This window comes from Cervus canadensis, chromosome 27 (genome assembly GCF_019320065.1).
Source record: "Cervus canadensis isolate Bull #8, Minnesota chromosome 27, ASM1932006v1, whole genome shotgun sequence".
Lineage (NCBI taxonomy): Eukaryota > Metazoa > Chordata > Mammalia > Artiodactyla > Cervidae > Cervus > Cervus canadensis.
The window spans coordinates 3,573,771-3,595,313 of NC_057412.1; the positions used below are offsets into that span (position 1 = coordinate 3,573,771).

Genomic DNA, 21,543 nt, shown 5'->3' on the forward strand with positions numbered 1-21,543 from the left:
GAAATGCCCATAAGAGCTTTCTGTTTCTAAGGTGACTGATGGCGGTCCTCAAGCAGGGGAGAGAGGTTTGGTTCAGAGAAACCGTGTCTGTCTTCTTTGCAGCATCGTTGCACTACTTGTCCCGGTTCTGGGAAACTTGTATTTGAGGGGTGTGTTGAGGACCTCTCATGGCAGCTGTCTTTCTGGGTTGTAGTGCCTGATGTGGAAAGGATCAGGATACCACGCAGCACTTAGAGATGGAGTGGGGAAAGCACTGCATTCGACTCATCCTGCTTCCTCCGTCCTGGCTGAGCTACCTTCTGGAGAAGGTCCTGTCAGAGTTTGATGCAAAGAAGTGTGACCCCAGTGTGGGGACAGGGAGACCTAAGAACTGGGCCACCACATGGAAAATCCCTAGATTAGAGGTATTCTCAAGATGACCTGCAATGCAGGAGGCCCCGCTTCAATTCCTGGGTTGGGGAGATCCCCTGGAGAAGGGAAAGGCTACCCATTCCGGTATTCTGGCCTGGAGAATTCCATAGACTGTATAGTCCATGGGGTTTGCAAAGAGTCAGACACAACTGGGCAACTTTCACTTTCAAAGACAACCTGCATTTCATACTTCCTTCTAAGGCTTTTTTTGGGGGTGGGTAATATTTTAGTAAAACAGAATTCTCAAACTTGATGACACCCTTTGACAGTAATTGTTTCCAAGCAAAAATTTCACTAAGAGCATTATAAATAACACCCCTTGGCAATATCTCACTAGTGCCACCTGGGAAGCCCATGTGTACCGTATAACTGGCTAGTCTGTGTGTTCTTATTTAAGTTCATTTTATTAAATTTATTGTTTAGTTAGATAACATGGAATCGACAGTAGAAAGATTATGGCTTTGTTGACCCATTTCCTTGTAATAAATCTAAGAGTTTATATCTTGAATCAGAGAACAGGGTTGCCAGTAGAGAAACTGTTTTGCCCGCCCCCCCCACCCCCCGTCAACTTCAGAGACTCCACTGGGTAAATCTGTCTTAGCACAGAAAGAAGGTCTCTTGTAAGGAAGGGATGCCTAAGGCTCTGAACTCTCAGAAGAGAACTCAAGCAAATTTGGAGGTGTCTCCTGGGATGCTAAAGGTATTTCCTATTATAATCCAGGATCTGGCTCAGGAGGGGTGTGTCAGGAGGAAGGTAAGGAAGCTGGCTGTTTGAGGTGATGTTGGTGGGAGATGGCTAGGTGTAGAGCCCCAAAGCCCTGGCCCACATGACCGGAGCTTCCCCGACAAGCTTGATTAAGACTCAGGGTACCAAGCCTTAGAGGTGGTGGACTTGACATAGGCCAAGTCAAGAATTCTACTCACACTCTTTTTTTTTTTTAACATAAAATAAATAAACAGCAAGAATTTATTGTATAGCACAGGGAACTATGGGATTCCCAGGTGGCTCAGTGGTAAAGAATCTGCCTGCGATGCAGGAGCCACACAAGATGCAGGTTTGATCCCTGGGTCGGGAAGATCCCCTGGAGTAGGAAATGGCAATGCACTCCAGTATTCTTGCCTGGAGAATCCCATGGACAGAGGAGCCTGGCGGGCTACAGTCCATAGGGTTGCAAAGCGTATGACATAACTGAAGCGACCTAGCATGCATGCACGCACATATATATGTATAATTAAATCACTTTGCTCTATACCTGAAACAAACAATATAATTCCCTGGTGGCTCAGACGGTAAAGCATCTGCCTGCAATGCAGGAGACCTGGGTTTGATCCCTGGATCAGGAAGATTCCCCTGGAGAAGGAAATGGCAACTCACTCCAGTACTCTTGCCTGGAAAATTCCATGGATGGAGGAGCCTGGTAGGCTACAGTCAGTGGGATTGCGAAGAATCAGACACGACTGAGCAACTTCACACAAAAAAAAGTCAATTAAACTTTCGTGAAAAAAAGATTCTCCCGAGAGTAGGGACCACGGGATTGAGGAGGGAGGAGGAACTGAGGAGAGACAAGGTGCAGGCCGCAGAGTCTAAATGGTGACACTCGTGTCTTCTGATGATCTGCGGACAGTTGGCCTGCAGGCCGGGGACACGGGGGGGGCCTGGGGCTCAGTCGGCTCTACCACCAACCAGCAAACCGCAGCAGGCTCATCACTCTGCTCTCAGCTTCTCAGTTCCCGTCTGGGCATAGAGCAAGCTGACCCATCTCCTAGCAGCAGAGACAGGAATTCCAGCAACCTGGGGCCCCACAGAGCTCAGATGCTGAGGACAAAGTGTGCTGTTCCGCCCTCTGAAAAGCAGTCGTCACCTGGATGACCCTCCTTGAAACTCACTCTCTTAAAAATGGAAACCTCCGAGTGTTTATGAAGAAGCGGAGGGAATGAAAACCCAGAAACGCCATGTCATGCCTTTCGTTATTATAACCAAATATGGCTGAGAATGGCAAGTCTGCATCGTGTGAATCAGGGGTACCAAGGGAAGTGTCCTGCTTTTGATGTGTGTCAGAGTCCCCAGGTTATAACTTGGCATGGGGCATCTTAAGGCCTGGGGCATCCTTGGTATAATTGATGAGGACATTGGATTTTGCATGGCAACTTGTCTAAATGATTAAACTGCAGAAAGGTCTACTGTGTCTCTGATGGGAATGCGGTGATGGGTGATGGATTTACATGTCGTGAATAATAGCTAGGATATTAATTTGCACGTAAATGGCAGGCAGCTGCGGTTAGAGCTGGGACAGTTGGAGAAGCGTTGTGTAAGCGAAGGTGCCCGTTGTACATTTGTTGTGTTGGCGAGTGACAAATCAAAGTGACACAGGAGAGTCTGGGATCAGCTGGAGGGCATGGCACTTAAACTGTCAGCTGTGGTCATTCTCTTTCCATGGAATTTTCATTTTGGTGAGGCACACCCTCCTCCCTTCCATAACATCTGTGTTACAATGCCTATTACAATTGCCTATTACAGTTACCATAAGATTATCTCACAGACGTGGACATTTTTGTCAAAATGGATCTACTCGTCCCTTTTTAATTATTAAGACAAATCCATATTTTACTGTTAATATTTAATGATGACATTGAGTTTGTAAAATCCTAACACAACTAGATAAAACTTTATTTCTACTGAAACAGGCTTTGATGAAAAACCAGTAGTCTTTCTTTTTTAACAGCCTTATTAGACTCTAATTCACATGTCATAGAGTTTGGCCCATTTTGATGAGCTTTTCATCAGTCACCACAGGGAGAGTTCTTTGGGGAATGTTCAGTGTTGGAAACATTGATTCCATAGGAAGCATTTAATAGTGCCATTGACAGGTAACTGATACATCCTGGCGTGGAAGACCAGAGTTTGTGCTATCAATAAATAAGCTGTGTAACCTTAAGAGATTTGGATTAATAATCATGTGGATTTGGGTCCTGGCTCTGCCCTTTCTTGTCATGACGTTGCTACTAAAGCATCCTTGTTAGGTTCTGATTTCCCATGTCCTTGTCCTGTCTTTATTTCGGGCTTTCTTCCCGTTGGCTATGCTAATAAGAGGCAAAGGCAGTATGGTAATGAGGGGAAGGCAGGTTAATGTTAGCTGCTGTAGCCTTTCTCAGTGTTTAACAATTGTGTATATGTACTACACCTTTCTTATCCATTCGTCTGCCGATGGACATCTAGGTTGCTTCCATGTCCTGCCGAATAAACAGTGCTGCAATGAACATTGGGGTGCACGTGTCTCTTTCAATTCTGTTTTCCTCCGTGTGTGTGCCCAGCAGTGGGATTGCTGGGTCATATGGCAGTTCTATTCCTAGATTTTTAAGGAATCTCCACACTGTTTTCCATTGTGGCTGTACTAGTTTGCATTCCCACCAACAGTGTAAGAGGGTTCCCTTTTCTCCACACCCTCTCCAGCATTTATTGTTTGTAGACTTTTGGATGGCAGCCATTCTGATTGGTGTGAGATGGTACCTCATTGTGGTTTTGATTTGCATTTCTTTGATAATGAGTGATGTTGCCCCCATGGGATACACTTGGTTTGACTCCCGTGCCCTCCACCAAATGCCAACCTTGACTTTCAGCTCTGCGCACCCATGGATGTTCTTGGAAGGATGTTCTTCTAAGAATGTTCACTCTTAGGAGTGAGTAGACGGGTGATACAAAAAGTAATTCTTTATTTGCTCTATTGGAAATATTTTGTATATCCTGGGGGTAAACTGGACAAGAGAAACAGGAAAGAGAAGTCCAAGAAGGCAACCACCAGTTTCAAAGAGATATGCATCAAACATCTCTAGAGTGGTACATTTTGAACAAATGTTAATAAACTATCAATAGATTCTGTGCTATGAAATAATAGCCTGTAGAGTAATACCATGGAGAGCTTTAAAAGATACGAACACTTGCACATCCCATCCTAGAAATTCTGATTTTTAACAAAATTGATTTATTTTGGCTGCGCTCGGTCTTCGCTGCTACACATGGACTTTCTCTAGTTGCGATGAACAGGGGCTACTCTCTAGTTGCGGTCTTGGGCCTTCTCGTTGCAGTGGCTTCTCTCGTTGTGGAACACGGACTCTAGGATTCAGTATTCAGGATTCAGTAGTTGCAGCGCACAGGCTTAGTTACCGCATGGAGTGTGAGCTCTTTCCAGACCAGGGCACAAACCTGTGTCCCTTGCCTTGGCAGGCGGAATTCTTAACCACTGGACCACCAGAGAAGTCCCCAGAGACTCTGACTGATTTGATCTGGAGGGTGTGCTGGGCGTCGGGAGAGGTTTAAGAACTCCCCAGGTGATTCCCCCACGCAGCCAAGGTGGAGAGCCTCTGATGCCCTGGGGTTTTCAGTCTTTGGCCCTTGCTTTGAAGAACTGTTTTGCCTAACTTGGAGACATGGAATTTTCAAATTCTAGAATCCCAAACTTCCGCTTGACCCATCCTGAACAGTTGAGTGGGAACTGAGCTATTGAGGTCTTGTTCAGGGCCCAATGCCCCTTAGTTTTAGCTGGAGGAGTGAGGAGGCAGGGGGTGCTTTTGGCAGTAGTGGGGTTGGTTGTGGAATCTTTCTTCCTTGGAGAAGCTGGAGAGATGGAAACTTTAAAATACATATATACGAGTATCTGTGGTTATCTAGAAAGTTGTTTTTAACAGAGACAGGGAGACCCCAAGCTTATCAAATCATCCTCCAGCTTTGCAAAGTAAATATGTGTGGTGCACTCAACTGAGAGTCCAGTAATGAATTAGCCTTGTATTTTGGGTGAAATGCCTTTGGCCATATCTTCCTCTGATTGGTGAGCTTCTTGCAGAGTAGTTAAGAACACAGGCTTTGAGCCGTGCTACCTGGTTCGAGTCTGAGCTGTACAATCTTGGATGAGTTACTTAACTACTCTGGACTTCCCTTGTGTCAACTGTTAAGTGGGAATGATCGCAGTCCTTATTTATCACGTGAGTGGGTTAAATGCATCCAACCAGTGCCTAACAGGCAGTGATGGCTCAGTCTGGGCCAGGAGTTGTTACTAGGGTTGTTTGGAGCATTCAGTGAGTGCTCAGATGTGTGGGGCAATCTGGGGAAAGGGGCGCTGTGATTCATGAGTGGCAGTTCATTGACCAGACTGAATGTCGTCAGAAGGACAGGTGTCAGGCCAGTCTCTCCAGCGAGGGATAACTTCATCTGTCTTGCCTTTCCAACTGTGCGCTGAAGAGCACCGACCAGGTGGCCGCGTTCTGCCGCAGTCTGCACGAGATGAACCCCTCTGACCCGAGCCCGTCCCCCCAGGACTCCACTGGGCCTCAACTGGCCACCATGAGACAGCTCACGGATGCTGATAAGCTGCGCAAGGTCATCTGCGAGCTCCTGGAGACAGAGCGCACCTACGTGAAGGTACGTCTTCTCCGGTTCTCCCTCCTGCGTTCTTCCTGCCGTCACTCTGAAGGATGTGTGCTGGGTGTTTATACACGGATGTTGGCTGATGACAAAACCAGATCATGGTCATGAAGACTGTCTTGTCTCTCCTATAGAACTTGGCCTTGATTCTGAATGTCACAGTTTCCTTCTGTGTTTTAGGGAGGCATGCCTATTCTTATAGCAATTCATTGATGGAAATAGCTGATCGATTGACTCCGAAAGGAGATGATGGTGAATATTAATGAACCTTCTGACCTTTCTAAATAGGTTGTTGAGCGCATACTAAAATTGAATTCAGTTTTGACAAGTTTAAGTAGTGGTATCTTCACAATCTACTTTGAGTCAAGGCAGAAGGGTATCAGGTCTGTTTATAATTTGTTCTGACATTTAGTTATATTTTCGGAACTAGATCTTGTGTTCCTATATCGTTTATAATATATACAATGGTTGTTTAAAAATGATTAAAGAAGACAACTTGTAAGTGATACAAACAAACTTTATTTAAAACTTTATTCATGAGGTGGACAGTCTTCTTTTGTAGAGTTGCAAGATGGGGCAGAAGGCAAGAAGCTTTCATAACAAAGAATTAAGAACAAGGAAGAGAAAAGTAGAAAATGTCTAATTGGCTAGGGCCACAAAGTCAACCTCGGTTGGGGTGAGAAGGCCCAGAATTGGCTTGGCGTTTGGATATTGGTTGACTAGATACATACTACACTTCTGGTCATTGGTGGTGTATTGACAGGGACATAAAAATCATTTAAATTTTGGTTTACTGACATGGCACCCCAGGCAAGAAAGGCTCCATCTGGGGCTTAGAAAGTTATTTCAACACTATATAATCTGCAATATATTCCTATAATGGTATAATTAACCTAACTATGATCATTGTATGATCATATACATATGTCTCTGTATAATTATACATATGCCTCTCTATAATTTAGTTATGTTGAGTCTATGTTACAACTGTGTGATATGTTTTTAATGATCTGTCTTAGTCTTTAAGTCAGAGGCCAGCAAGTATGGCCCTTGGACCAAATCTGGCTCTCTGCCTGCTTTTACAAATAAAGTTTTATTGAAACACAGCCACATGCATTCATTTATGTATTGGGTTGGCCAAAAAGTTCATTTGGGTTTTTCTGTAACATCTCACGGCCATTTTTTTGGCCAACCCAGTATCATTTATACTGCTTTCCTGTTGCAGCAGCAGAATTAAATAGTTGTGACAGAGACCATATGGCTACAAAGCCTGAAATATTTTGAGAAGAGGTTGGCTCGCTTCTGCTTCAGTGAACCTCAGTGACCTAAAGACTGAAATGTTAGCCTTTGGGATGTAATTTTTTTTTCCTTTTAGATTCTTTATAGACTTTCAGATGTGCTAATCTGATATTCTTTCAACCCTTAGGACTTAAACTGTCTCATGGAGAGATATCTAAAACCTCTTCAAAAAGAAACTTTTCTCACCCAGGATGAGGTATGGTGGCTATCGTCTGAACTTTAGCTTGACCTGGTGATGGGGAAGAACTGAGGACCTCACACAATACTGGGAGCATTTTGAATTCATTTAATTGTAATAAATAGGTCAAGTTATTGCCTGGCAAGCTCTTGGCATGCACTCCAAGAGGAAAGAGTTGGCCCACCTGCTGATGGTGGGAGCGTTACCATATGGGTAGAAAAACTTTGAAATCAGAAGCAAATGAAGGATCCACACACTAATGAAATAGGCGGTTGATGAAATTCTTTTGCATTTTCCAGCTTGATGTGCTCTTTGGAAATTTAACCGAAATGGTAGAGTTTCAAGTAGAATTCCTTAAAACTCTGGAAGATGGAGTGAGATTGGTACCTGATCTGGAAAAGCTTGAGAAAGTTGACCAATTTAAGGTAAGTCTCAACTTCAAATAGTGTCAAGTTGCCTCCTAATGTCAGGAATGAGGTAGCCTGTAGATCCAGTCGAATCTCCTGATAACACATCACAGGAGACTTTGTTGCTGTGGTGTTGAGTCTTCATTGGATATCCAGTGGGGTCAGTTCCTAAAGGGAGTCAGAGAGGGAAAGGGACTATGTCTTGCTGGTCTGGCTAAGGTAGAACCAGTGCTATTGACTTCCATTTAACTGGAGTATCTGCTGACTTCTCTTTAGGAAGACGCACCTACCTTTTGTTCTGTTTATGTGGGGGCCTTTGACACTTGCTGTTAGCAAAATTCGACTAGCAGTCTTGGTTTTCCGATAAACAAATTAATTTATCTTGTTCTGGGGAACTGGTTAATAGAAATGCTTATCGTTATGCAGGAGGAAGACGGTCCCAGCACACAGTGTCCTCGAAGCCTTAATGAGGATTTATGACTGGAGTGCTCAGTGAGGGTGCTTACAGCCGGCTTCCTCCTCCTTGGTTGGCTTCCCCTTGCAGAGATTTCCTGCGCTGTGTTTCCAACCAACGAAGCTCATTGATTCATGCACAATGGTTTTGGCTTATGTGTCACCCTCATGGATGTTTAAAAAGGTTAATGGAGGTATAATTGACATACAACACACTGCTTATATTTAAAATGTACAGTTTGATGAAATCTGACATATGTGTACACCTCTGAAGCCATCACCTCAATCAGGATAATGGGCATAATTATCACCCTCAGTTATTTTTCCTGTTCTTTTGTGATTCCTCTCTTCTTTTTCTTCTGGCCTCTCAGCCACAGCCAACTGTGTCTGCTTTCTGTTACCATAGATGAGTTTGCATTCTGGAATTTTATATAAATGAAATCATACAGCACAGACTTTTTTCTTTTTTTTGGCACAGACTTTTTTTTATGTGGCATCTTTTACTGCATAATTGTATTGAGCTCCACCCATGTTGTTTCATATACCCATGATTCACACTTTTTAGTTGCAGAGTAGTAATTGCATTGTGTGGATGTATCAGTACTGATCCTTTCTCCTTTCTTGGGCATTGGGTTGTTTCCAGCTTTTGGTAATTACAAGTAAAGCTGCTGTGAACATTTGTGTGCAAGTTTTAGTATGAATGCATTAAGAGATCCACAGAATTCTCCAGGCCAGAATACTGGAGTGGGTAGCCTTTCCCTTCTCCAGGGGATCTTCCCAACCCAGGGATTGAACCCAGGACTTGCACATTGCAGGCGGATTCTTTACCAACTGAGCCATGAATATATGCTTTTATTTCTCATGGATAAATACTTTGGAGTGGAAGGGTTGGATCCTGTGGAAAGTGTATGTGTAACTTTTTAAGAAACTGCTGAACTGTTTTCCAGAATGACTGTGCCAGTGTGCAGTCCCATCTGCTGTTCTTCCTCTTTCTGCAGCAGGGTCAGGTCACTCTTTTTAAACTTAGCCAGTTTAGCAAACATGTGGTGGCACTTCATTATGGCTTTATTTTAATTTCTCTAATGATATGACGATGAGTATCTTTCTGTGTGCTAATTTGCTTTCATTATAGCCTCTTTGGTGAAATGTCTGTTCAGATCATTTGCCCATTTATTATATTGGATTGTTATCTTATTATTGAGTCTTGAGAGTTCTTTGAAAATTTTGTGTAGAAGTCTATTACCATATATATGATTTGTAAATATTTTCTTTTGTCATATAGTATCTCTCAAAGAGCAGAATTTTTTTTTTCAAGTTGATTTCTTTTTTTAAATTGAGTATAGTTGATTTACAGTATGTTAGTTTTGGGTATATAACAAAGTGGTTTAGTTTATAAGTGAAAATCGCTCAGTCGTGTCCAACTCTTTGCGACCCCATGGACTTGCAACCTGCCAGGCTCCTCTGTCGATGGAATTCTCCAGGCAAGAATACTGGAGTGGGTTGTCATTTCCTTCTCCAGATTTAGTTTATATATAGACATATAATCGTTATCAGATTCTTTTCCCTTATAGGTTATTACCAAATATTGAGTATAGTTACCTGTGCTATGTAGTAGGTCCTTGTTGGCTATTATTTTATGTGTAGTAGTATATATATGTTCATCTCAAGCTCTTAATTTATTCCTCCCCAGAGAAATTTTATTTAAAAAAAGGTTTTTTTTTGGCTACGCTGCATGGCATGCAGTCTCTTAGTTCCCTGATTAGGGATCAAATCCGCACCCCCTGCAGTGGAAGCCTGGATTCTTAACCACTTGATCTCCAGGGATGTCCCCAGAAATTTTTGTTTTTTAATGAAATCCAATTTTTCAAATTTTTTCTTTTCTGGGTCATTCTTTTGGTGTCTTATCTATGAAATCTTTGCCTAAAGCAGGGTCATAAAGGTTTTCTCCTAGAAGTTTTGTGACTTGGGGACTTACGTATTAGTCTCTTATCTGGTGTGATGGGTGAATCAAAGTCAATTTTTTGTATATGAATATTTAGTTTTTCCAGCACTGGTTTTTGAGATGACTATCTTTCGATCTCTTTCCATTGAGTAACTTTTGCACTTGTGTTGAACTTGGGTTCAGTTGTCCGTACAGGTGTGGCCCCCGTACTGTGTGACTGTCTTCTAATGGTGCGGGAATCTGGCTGTCGTGTTAGTACCCCTGATAGGTTTGTAGGATGAGATGAAGACTATCCTTTGATATATTTTTCTGTGTGTCATCTATTTACAGTCTTTCTCTGCAGCAGGAGTCATTTAGAATGCACACATATTTTCATACACATAAGCTTATGGACCTATATTTATATATAGTTCTCTATTTTTATTTGGATATAATTTCAGACTTACAGAAAGGTTACAAGAATAGCACAAAGAATTCTAAGCTATCCTTCTCCCATATTTTCCAAATGTTAACATTTGACCACGTTTGCTTTATCCTTTCTCTGGCTCCCTAATATGTGTGTGTGTATGTGTATGTTGTGTGTGTCTGTGTGTACAAAATGTATAATTTTTTCTCCTGAACCATTTGAATAAATGACAGGTATAATACCCCTTTAACTATTGAATATAGTTTTTTTTTTTTTTTTTTTCGGAATTGCTTGGGTTAGTTCAGTTTTCCTCTCCTCAGGGTGATTGGGCATACTGTCCATTTCAAATACAGTTTGGCTCATTGGTAAATTAATTAATAGGACACTATTAGAACACCATGATAAGGGCTAGTAGTTTGTCAGTTAATCAAAAAAGTTGCTTACTGTGGAACATAACAAAAATGCATACAGACCTGAAAATGCTTGGTTTTAATCTAAAATACCGAACATTCATGATCTTCATTTAGCATGCTTTTACTATGGCAACAGTTCTTTGTGTTTAGATTCTGTTGATCACTTTAGGAGTGTGTAGTTATCAGAACTGTGGTACAAACATGATGGTGTTACAAGCAGAGATATTATTCTAGGGAGGGATTAGTGCATGATCCTTTGAGCAAGTTCACTCTAGAGCAGTCACTGCTGTAAATACCATTTAAGTGGAACCTTCTTCCCCGACCTTCGTTTCACTGATTTCCCGCATAGCCTGGCCGTCTCCATCCCGTCTGTGAGACCTGACAGCTGATGCTCCTGAGCACTCGCGGCCCCGGGGCTGCTCTCGGGCACTTCGGGGTTGGTTTCTCAGTTGCTGGTTTCCTAAGCCTGCTGCTCCTGGTTTCTGTGATTGCTGTTTTGTTTAAATCCTGATTATATATTTGCCAAAAATTAAAAAGCTTGTTAAAAAGGTGCAAATTATGTTGCATAGAACACTAGCCCTGCAACAGGATTAGCAAAAAAAAAATCGGTTCTGAGATCAAATAAGTTTTGATAAAATTTCCTCTTGGGAATTTGCAGTGTCTGTCAGCCAGTGAGAGGCTCTGTGAAGTCCTCCCGAATAGAAACACGGGGTAAATGCAGTCTTTGTGTGTCCACCCGCCATGTTTGTGGACAGTTTGTGCTCAGAGATTATTTTTTAAGGCTGGAAGAAGAAATGGACATGTTAATGTTCTGTGTTTCCTATATGGTAAATGCCTAGTGAATTTATATTAAGTTAAACAAATGGATAACTTGATGTGGCTAAAGTGAGTGGTTACATTTAGAGCTTTTTCTTACACAACTTTTCTTGTTTAATTATTGGATTTGGTTCAAATGATGACTGTCTGTACAGGGTCAGGAGGATGAGATTTGGGGAGGCGTGTAGCTGAAAAAGTAAAGGAGGAAAAGTAGAACATGTAGGAAATGAATTTAGGCCTCTAATTACCAATTATGTATGGTTCATAATAAACCTTTGTTTTCTTTTAATTAGACTATCAGAATTCTCTGCATTGTTAATTAAAATAAATTGCATGTTGTGGAACCCAATTTATCACTCGAATCCCCAGCCTTATTATTATTATTATTTTTTTGGCTTGGAATCCAACTTTTAAATTCTAAACCTAAATAAGCCATACCTCCTTCTAAACTAGACTAGATCAGTGTGAAACCTATAGAAGATATTTTTCTGAGGCCTGTTTCATATATTTATAGAAAATGTGTAGGATAAAAAGTATCCAGCTGAGCTATATTAAATTCCTAATAGGGAAGAAAGTGAAAGTCACTCACTCGTGTCCGACTCTTTGTGACCCCATGGACTATATAGTCCATGGAATTCTCCAGGCCGGAGTGGGTAGCCTTTCCCTTCTCCAGGGGATCTTCTGGACCCAGGGATTGAACCCAGGTCTCCTGCATTGCAGGCATATTCTTTCCCAGCTGATCTACAAGGGAAGCCCAACAACACTGGAGTGGGTAGCCTATCCCTTCTCCAGTGGATCTTCCTGACTCAGGAATTGAACCGGGGTCTCCTGCATTGCAGGCAGATTCTTTACCAGCTGAGCTGTCAGGGAAGCTCTAACAGAGAAGGCCTCCCCCTAGTTTTGATCTGGTTCGGGCAGAGGCTGTGGGCTGGGAGAGGTTACCTAATTCCCATAGGTGAGTCTGTTCCTTCCGTTCATATCTACTCCTGCTAGAGAAGAGTATGGTGCTGGAGAGGGTGGAATTAGTGGTCACCGAAAGGTGTTTTCTATTTTGGGGGATTTATGCATTTCTTGCCTTTATTTGGTTTGTCACTTATACATCCCAACAGAATCTAATGAGGGAATTTAGGAGATTTCTGTTTTTTCCAAAATGCCATATCTACTTTCTCATTAACAGTCAGATGTCTCAGCTAGGTCATTGAAAGACATAAGCCAGCAAAACCAGTGACACTGGCTGTAATTACTGAGAGAGCCAAATACAGCATCTATTACACAAAAAGGTGAGCCCATAGGCTTTCCAATAGGCCATCAGTGAGCAAAGACAGGTGGGAATGGTGCCGGTTTGTGGGGAGACTCTGGCAGGTGTGAGCTCCCGGCTCCATCCTGCTGATGTTTCTGGGTGAGGAGGACCGCAAACTAACTGCACTGTTTCTCATTGTATCCAGAAAGTGCTGTTCTCTCTGGGGGGATCCTTTCTGTATTACGCTGACCGCTTCAAGCTCTACAGTGCCTTCTGCGCCAGCCACACGAAGGTCCCCAAGGTCCTGGTGAAAGGTAAGGCCCAGGAGGCCTGGGCAGCAGGTGGGCGTGTTAATTGTCAATTCACATTTGTGTGGCTGACCGTGGGCGGGGGCTTCTGGACGGAAATCTAAGAGTCATTGTTGTGCCAGATAGATATTCCAGCAAGCTCCAAGTGAGAGTACACTTGTCTCTCGGTGTCTGTGGGGTATTGGTTTTAGGATCCCCCACAGACACCAAATGTCCGGGATGCTCAAGTCTCCTATATAAAATGCATACTGTGTGCACATAACCTATGCATATTTTCCCATATGTGTGTGTGCTCAGTTGTTCAGTCATGTCCAACTCTTCTGTAAACCCCTGAACCGTAGCCCGCCAGGCTCCTCTGTCCAGGGATGTTTTCAGGCAAGAAGACTGGAGTGGGTAGCCATTTCCATCTGTAGGGGATCTTCCCAACCCAGGGATCGAACCCAAGTCTCTTTATCACTAGCACCACCAAACATCGCTAGGTTACTTGAAATACCTAATACAGTATATGCATGCATGCCAAGTCACTTCAGTCATGTCCGACTCTTTGAGAACCTATGGACCATAGCCTGCCAGGTTCCTCTGTCCATGGGATTCTCTAGGCAAGAATACTGGAGTGGTTGCCACGTCCTCCTCCAAGGGATCTTCCCAATCCGGGGATCGAACTTATATCTCCTGCACTGGCTGCTGCTGCTGCTGCTAAGTCACTTCAGTCGTGTCCGACTCTGTGCAACCCCACAGACGGCAGCCCACCAGGCTCCTCTGTCCCTGGGATTCTCCAGGCAAGAATACTGGAGTGGGTTGCCACATTTCCTTCTCCAACGCATGCATGCAGGCTAAGTCACTTCAGCCATATCTGACTCTATGCAACCCCATGGGCTGTAGCCCACCAGGCTCCTCTGTCCACGGGATTCTCCAGGCAAGAGTACTGGAGTGGGTTGCCATTTCCCTCTCCACCCACATTGGCAGGTGGGTTCTTTTCCACTAGTGCCACCTGGGAAGCCCTAATATAGTACAGTCTGCTGTGCTTAGTCGCTCAGCTGTGTCCGACTCTCTGCAACCCCATGGACTGTAACCTGCCAACCTCGTCTGTCCCTAGTGATTCTCCAGGCAAGAATACTGGAGTGGGTTGCCATGCCCTCCTCCAGGGGGTCTTCCCAACCCAGGGATCGAACCCAGGTTCCCAGCGTTGCAGGCGGGTTCTTTACCGTCTGAGCCACCAGGGAAGCCCTATACAGTATAAGTGCCATGTGAATAGTTGTCAGTATGCAGCGAATTGAAGTTTTGCTTTTTGGAACTTTCTGGAATTTTTCTCCTAACTGTTTCCTCTTCATGATTGGTTGAATCCACGATGCAGAACCTGTATATAGAATCCTTAGATATAGAGTGAATCCTTAGATATAGAATCCTTAGATATGGAGTGCTGACTATACTGAGAAATTAAATGCATTAATATCTTGAGTTAATAGTGTTGTCAGTTTTCTTATCATGAAAGTTTTGACTCGGCTCTTTGGGGCCAGAATTGATAAGTCATTTTGCAATTATGCAAAAACATAGGGGATTTAGAAATTCCCTACTTTATTTGTATTTTCATTAATTTCATAATAACCTACCACACTTCATACACCTTTTTGTGTCATTTCATCTTTCCCTCACCTATTTTTGTTCCCTTGTGTGTGATAATAGTCACCACCATCACTACTAAAATTTTTTCAATTATTTACAAAAGTCCAGCTGTAATTCCATTTTGCACAGAGAAGAGCAGAAGTTTTATATTGGCAAGCTCCTGTTCCTGTGTTCTAAGAAGGTGGTGGGTGTTCTGAGAGTCACTAAAAAGCTGTTTCCCTTCCATAGTTCTGCATGTGACTTTGATAGGTTAAGGGACTAGAGAAATATGCCCTTGGTAAACAGTAGAATCTATAGACAGTTCAGTTTCAAAGGATCTCTGGAAATCAGCCTGCTCTTACTTCTACACCTTACCATGTGGCTGCCATGTAAACACCTGCTGAATATGTAAGTAATATACTTACATTTGTGTTTGCTGCCAAAGAGAACTAGCTTGATTTAATTTAAAACTTATTATAATAAAGATGAATACAACATAGGTCTCTGTATAGCAAAAGATCCTGCCCCAGATAATGACATACTTAATGACATACTTAATGATAGTTTCAGTCCAGGCAAAAGAGTCCTACTTCAGCATAAAAACTTAAAGGGAACCTGGGAATTTCCTTGTCCAGCTGTATGACAAGGAAACTGTCCTGCTGTGTGGTTTTAGATAGGCTGTGCTGGTCATATAGTTCTGTGTATGTATTTCTTTTTAAACTCTAACTGAATGCTGTGTTATGAGAGTGTTAACAATTTCAGAGCACTTTGCTCTCTGGTAAAATTATATACTCATCACAGTCCTTAAAGCAATTTGTGTTATTTTTACTCACTTGATTAAATTCTGCCCCTGTAGGTTTTCAAAAATTCAAAATCATTATATTTTGCACCTGAAAAATATTAGAGTCTTTCAGAATCATCCCTTAAACCGTTAGGGTATGACCCACATTTTCCTGATGGCCCAATGTGCAGATACGATAAAGAGAACTCTTTGAGAATAGGAAGTACCCACCTGGGCTGCTTTGCAACCACTTCATTCCCAGTCTCCTTTCTCGTCATGGATTTGGTGCCTGGATCCATGGAATCTGATTCCTTTTGATGGGTCTTAAAATGGCTGAGAAGATGGTAGTCTTTACAAGGCCTTTCCCCATGACTGCTGTTTTTCTTAATTGAATAAAGAGAGTGAGAAGACTCATTCTCTGATTTCACGACGTCCTTTTGCAGTCTCGTCTGTTCTTGTTTTTCCTTCGGCTGTGCTGGGCCTTCCTTGGTGTGTGAGCACTTTCTCTCACTGTAGTGGGCAGACTGCTCATTGCAGTGGCTTCGTTAGTTGCAGAGCTCAGGCTGTAGGTAAGAGGGCTTCAGCAGTCACAGTGCGTGGGCTCGGAAGTTGTGGCCCATGGGGTTAGCTGCCCCTCAGCATGTGGGATCTTCCTTACCAGGGGCTGAACCCATGTACCTTGCATTGCAGGGTGGATTCTTAACCATTGGACCACCAGGGAAGCCCTATCTTTTGTTCTTAGCTCACATTCCTAATTTTTGGAGATGGCAATATATTTTATCAGAAGCTTAAAAAAGTATATGCCTACAGTTAGTCATTTTAATATATTGTCCATTCTTCTTCCCATTTTTGCCCTCAGTTCAGCCTCTCTTTCCACCATTTCTTTGGAAAGACACACTGTGTCTTCCTGACTGTCCACTGGCAGATACCGTTCTGATTGTCTGGGGGCCCACAACTCCCCAGGGCTGATTTTTCAGCCTAGCTGGGACACAGATAAAAGCCCAGCCCGTGAGGATACTGCGGCTGGTGTTACCTGAGGTCAGTTGTGTGTTTCCCCCTGAGATAAATCCTGATCGCTGGTAGCCCTGCATTAACACGGAACAGGTCTTAAAAGGCGTTGCCTGCAGGAGACCAGCTCTGCTCCACTTACCCAGCTGCAAGGTACTGCTGCTGCTGCTTTTTTCCCTTCCTCTTCTCAAAAGAGGTTCTATCAGCAATGAAATGCTTGAAAATTAGAGAAACTGGGGTAAGCAGTGTTTGCAGATGCAGGCTTTTGTATTATTCAGATGTGGCTAGGCCAACAGATCAGGAGACAATTACCATCAGAAGTTTGTGGGACTTCCCTAGGGGTCCAGTGGCTAAGACACTGCGCTTCCAATGCAGGGAACCAGGTTCGATCCCTGGTCAGGGATCTAGATCCTACATGCCACAGCTGAGTTTACATGCTACAACTAAAAATCCCAGCACAGCCAAACAAATAATTTCTTTTTTTTAAAAGAAAGATTGTGTGTTCTTCACGGTTCCCAAGAGGAGGGGAGAGGGTCACATAGTGCAGGGCCGTGAGAGGAAGCACCAGGGTCCACCAGGAGGCAGAATGAGTGAGGGGAAGACATAGGCAAGGCGCTCTGTTGTGGCGTCTGCAGGAAGGAATGGGTGAATCAGGGCAAACAGGTTTAGGATTGGCTAATTTGAATAATCTCAGCAGGCTCTGGGGTGGGAGGGCTGTCCTGAGTTCTCTGGGGCCTGGCTCTTTGATGCTTAGCGCAGGGGGAGGATTGGCCTAGAGTTGTAAAAGCCTCATAGAAGAGAGATGGAGGCAGGGGGCTCTGGATTGGTTGGCTTGTGTGTGAAAGGCATGCTTCCAGGTGGTTCCTAGGCTACCTGTAGGGACTGACTAGCTCTAGGACAGGCAGTCTCTCCCGGGTCTATCAGGTCTTTGATGTCAAAATATCAGATTAAGAAGACATTCAACAGCAACCCTTGGAAACCTCTGTGCGTAGGACTTACAGACTCTGTTATCACTCAGCTCAGGAGTCATCAACCTCTGGGATCTAATGCCTGGTTTTCTGAGGTGGAACTGATGTAATAATAATAGAAACAAAGTGCACAATAAATGTAATGTACTCGAATCATCCCCAAACCATCCCCTCCTCCCCAATCTAGGGAAAAGTTGTCTTCCTCAAAATCAGTCCCTGGTGCCAAAAAAGGTTGGCGACTACTGCTAACTCATTGGACCTCTGCTCACTCCCCCTAAATAAGCAAATAAATCTGATGGGCAGGCCTTCTCTGACCATTCACTGTACTCTCAATCCTGTGAAAAGGCACCTTGGAATTAGTGAAATTATGAGAAGGGAGTCATTTGGATGTTCCGCCCAGACAGTCTCTATTTAAACTCTTCCAGCCAAGACGGACGCAGCTTTCAAGGCGTTCCTGGATGCCCAGAACCCAAAGCAGCAGCACTCGTCCACCCTGGAGTCTTACCTCATCAAGCCCATCCAGAGGATCCTTAAGTATCCGCTTCTGCTGAAGGAGCTTTTTGCTCTGACGGACGCGGAGAGCGAGGAACACTACCACCTGGATGGTGAGCCATGAGCCCCTGAGAACTGCCCCTTCTTCAGGTCTCTCCAGAGCCTTTAACTAGTCTTTTCGTTTATTTCACGACCTGTTTTCCTCCAGTGGCCATCAAGACTATGAACAAGGTTGCAAGTCATATCAATGAAATGCAGAAAATCCATGAGGAATTTGGGGCTGTGTTTGACCAGCTGATCGCTGAACAGACTGGTGAGAAAAAAGAGGTAAGGACCCCTCTTCTGCCCAGCATGCTTGTCTGTAGAGCTGGGTTGATTTGTTTCTTTTTAAGGTGTTATTTGTAAGTAAAATAGTAACAATGATAGTATTTTTGTTGGTGGCATTTTTTTTAAATTGAAGCATAGTTTATTTATAGTATTGTGTTTCTCATGTACAGTAAAGTAATTCAGTATATATATATATATAAATATATATAAAATAATCTTTTACAGATTCTTTTCCATTATAGATTGTTACAAGATATTGAATATATTGCCCTGTGCTATACAGTGAGGCCTTGTCATTCATCTATTTCATATATAGTAGCTTGTATCTGCTAGTTTCAGACTCCTATTTTATCCTTCCCCCTTCCCCTTTGATAACTGTAAGTTTGTTTTCTATGTCTCAGTCTCTTTTTCTTTCATAGATAAGTTTATTTGTATCATACTTTAGATACTACATATAAGTGATATCATACGATATTTTTGTCTTTGATTTACTTCAATTAGTATGATACTCCCAGGTCCATCCATTTTGCTGGAAATGGCATTATTTCATTCTTTATTATGGCTAAGTAATATCACACTGGAATATTATATATATTATATGAGTGTATATATGTGTGTCTATATATATGTATATGTATATATATACACACACATCTTCTTATCCATTCATCTGTCAGTGGACACTTGGGTTGCTTCCATGTCTTGAGTTTTGTAAACAGTGCTGCTGTGAACATTGGTGTGCATGTATCCTTTCAAATTAGAGTTTTCTCCAGGTGTGTGCCTGGAGTGGACTTGCTGAACCATATGGCAGTTCTATTTTTAGTTCTTTAAGGAACCTACAAACTATTTTCATAGTGGCTATACCAGTGTACATTCCCACATTGGTAGAACTTCTTTTACCCAAGGCTACACTGTGAATTTTCTTTCTCAGTTGAATTATTTCTTAGTATAGAAAACCTATCCTGATTCTTTCTCTTCACCCTCTAGACCTCTGATTTTGTTCTCTCTTAAGTGTGAGAGTGAATTTCCATGACCATAACTTGGACTGTTTCTCTAAACACTGTTAAAGGTCATGGTTGTATCTCCAGAGACTAGAATAATAATTTACATGTAGTAGGTGCTCAATGAATATTTACTGAATGAGTGAAAGTTTCAAATTACTCTGAATCTTTTTTTTTAAGTCTGCCTGAAACCCTACTTAGAATAAAGAGTCACAGGAACAGTTATGTTTGAGAAAACTGTAAAATTAACTCTAAGTTGTGTCTGAGTCATTGAGGAGCGCTTATGTGAATACGATTCTGATAATACTGAGATGAATCAGACGGATATGATATGGAATGATATTCACCAATGCCGCTATACCTCCTGATTTGATTGGAATGTTGTCCTCATTTTGCTTTCTGCATCAAAAAAGGAGACAAGCCAGGAGGGAACCATGAAGAGAAACTCTTGCTGTGATTGAAAGGAGGGAACGTCAGAGGGGTGGTGGGGATAAGACCTGGTTGTTTAGTTTAGAAAAGAAAACAGACTTCGCTTTGGAGGTATAAAGGGTTACTGTCTAACAGGTTCCCATTTATGTCCTCGGTGAAACAAAAGAAGTTTTGGACTGTAAGAAGATAATTTTCAGAAAAAGGTAAAATGACATCTCATAGAAATGTAAAGCGAACAAATATGAAGAAATGTATTTTACTCACATGATGTGAGGGAGCCCGACAGTCAAAATAGCAGGTGTGTGTATGAAGCAAAGAAACAGCGAGATGGTTTGTAAATGCAGACAAATGGGTTTTTCCACAGCAGGAGGAATCAGTTATAAGTCACTACCAGGCTGGAGAGAATGTTCCCATGTATCTGTTACCTGCACCTCACCGAGACTGACAGAGGGGCTCAGAGACATGTGGATGCGGGGCTGGGCTCTGATAGCCCGAGAGGGTGCTCTGAACAGGCTGCTCAGTTTTCTGCTGAAACACAATTTTATTTACCATGTTATTACAGGAAGAGTATGTGAATGTTCTCTGTCTATCAGACAGACGCTTTAATCTATCAGAATGTGGAAAAGACAGACATGCCTCTCTGGATTTTGTTCTCATTTTCTTGTAAAATTTTATAGTAAGAAAAATGCACTATATTCATTAAAGAAAAGAACAAGCTACAGAAAAAGACAAGAATTAAAACTACCTACAATCTCAGAACACAAAACTTACCTCTTGATGTTTGGGTTTATTTTTTTAAAAATACGTTTATTATATACTTGAATACTGAATATAATTCCATATGTATTTGTGAATATTTTGGAAGTTATTTTGTACCTTGAGTTTTTTTATGTTGAACAAAGAATTATTTAATTTTCACATTACTTTACATGATTCAAAAGGATCATTGAAATGATTGTGTAATATTATACTGTGTGATTGAACAAAGACTTGCTTAATTCCTATTGTCAAGTACTTCTCTTGGCTTCATTTGACGACTATGAATAATACTTCAGAATTATAAGGCTTCTATCCTGTATTTTAGTTTATTTCATTTTGACAGAAGTGAATTTTATTGAGTCATGGAAATGAACAATTTCAGTGCATTTCATTATATTCCAAATTGATTTCTGAATTTTAATGATCTTGAGAGCAAAGGACTATTATGCCAAAGACTAGAAGGTAATATGGATAGCAGATTGCAAAGACTTTAGAAAAAAAGCTGACTATGATTCACAAGTCAGACTATAAAAGGGCATATGGCTTTGGTGGAACTGCCCAACCTCCAAAATAAAATTCTGTCAACCGAGTAAGAAATCTTTCCAGCAAGGAACAAAGAGATGTAGTGCTCTGCAAAGCAGTCTCTTGTGAGCAGAGATTTTTTAGGGTAAAAATGTGCACGAGATGGAAGGAGGGACCTTTGACCACATACCAGTATTACAGGGTAGGAAAGTCCTGTATCAGTAGTAGGGTGTCTGAAGATCACAAAAATGAAAGCTTGGAGAAGATGCCAAAGAGAGCAACAGAAGATTATGTCTTAGCCCTATAGGAAGAATAAGAAAGAAAAAGACCATTACCAGGGGCTAGAAGTATCATAACCAAAGGCA

At 42.3% G+C, this 21,543-nt stretch overlaps 1 protein-coding gene across 8 annotated transcripts in view; it reads left to right on the top strand.

The window, feature by feature from the left end:
• The window catches only part of TIAM1 (TIAM Rac1 associated GEF 1), a 451,745-nt gene that overhangs the window by 403,012 nt on the left and 27,190 nt on the right, over positions 1 to 21,543 (top strand). For all 8 annotated transcript variants that reach the window (XM_043448791.1, XM_043448795.1, XM_043448794.1 and 5 more), the window contains 6 exons: positions 5,645 to 5,824; positions 7,254 to 7,322; positions 7,604 to 7,729; positions 13,187 to 13,295; positions 18,074 to 18,253; positions 18,349 to 18,467. In XM_043448791.1, the coding sequence (XP_043304726.1) occupies positions 5,645 to 5,824; positions 7,254 to 7,322; positions 7,604 to 7,729; positions 13,187 to 13,295; positions 18,074 to 18,253; positions 18,349 to 18,467 (783 nt within the window). The remainder of the gene's footprint in view (positions 1 to 5,644; positions 5,825 to 7,253; positions 7,323 to 7,603; positions 7,730 to 13,186; positions 13,296 to 18,073; positions 18,254 to 18,348; positions 18,468 to 21,543) is intronic.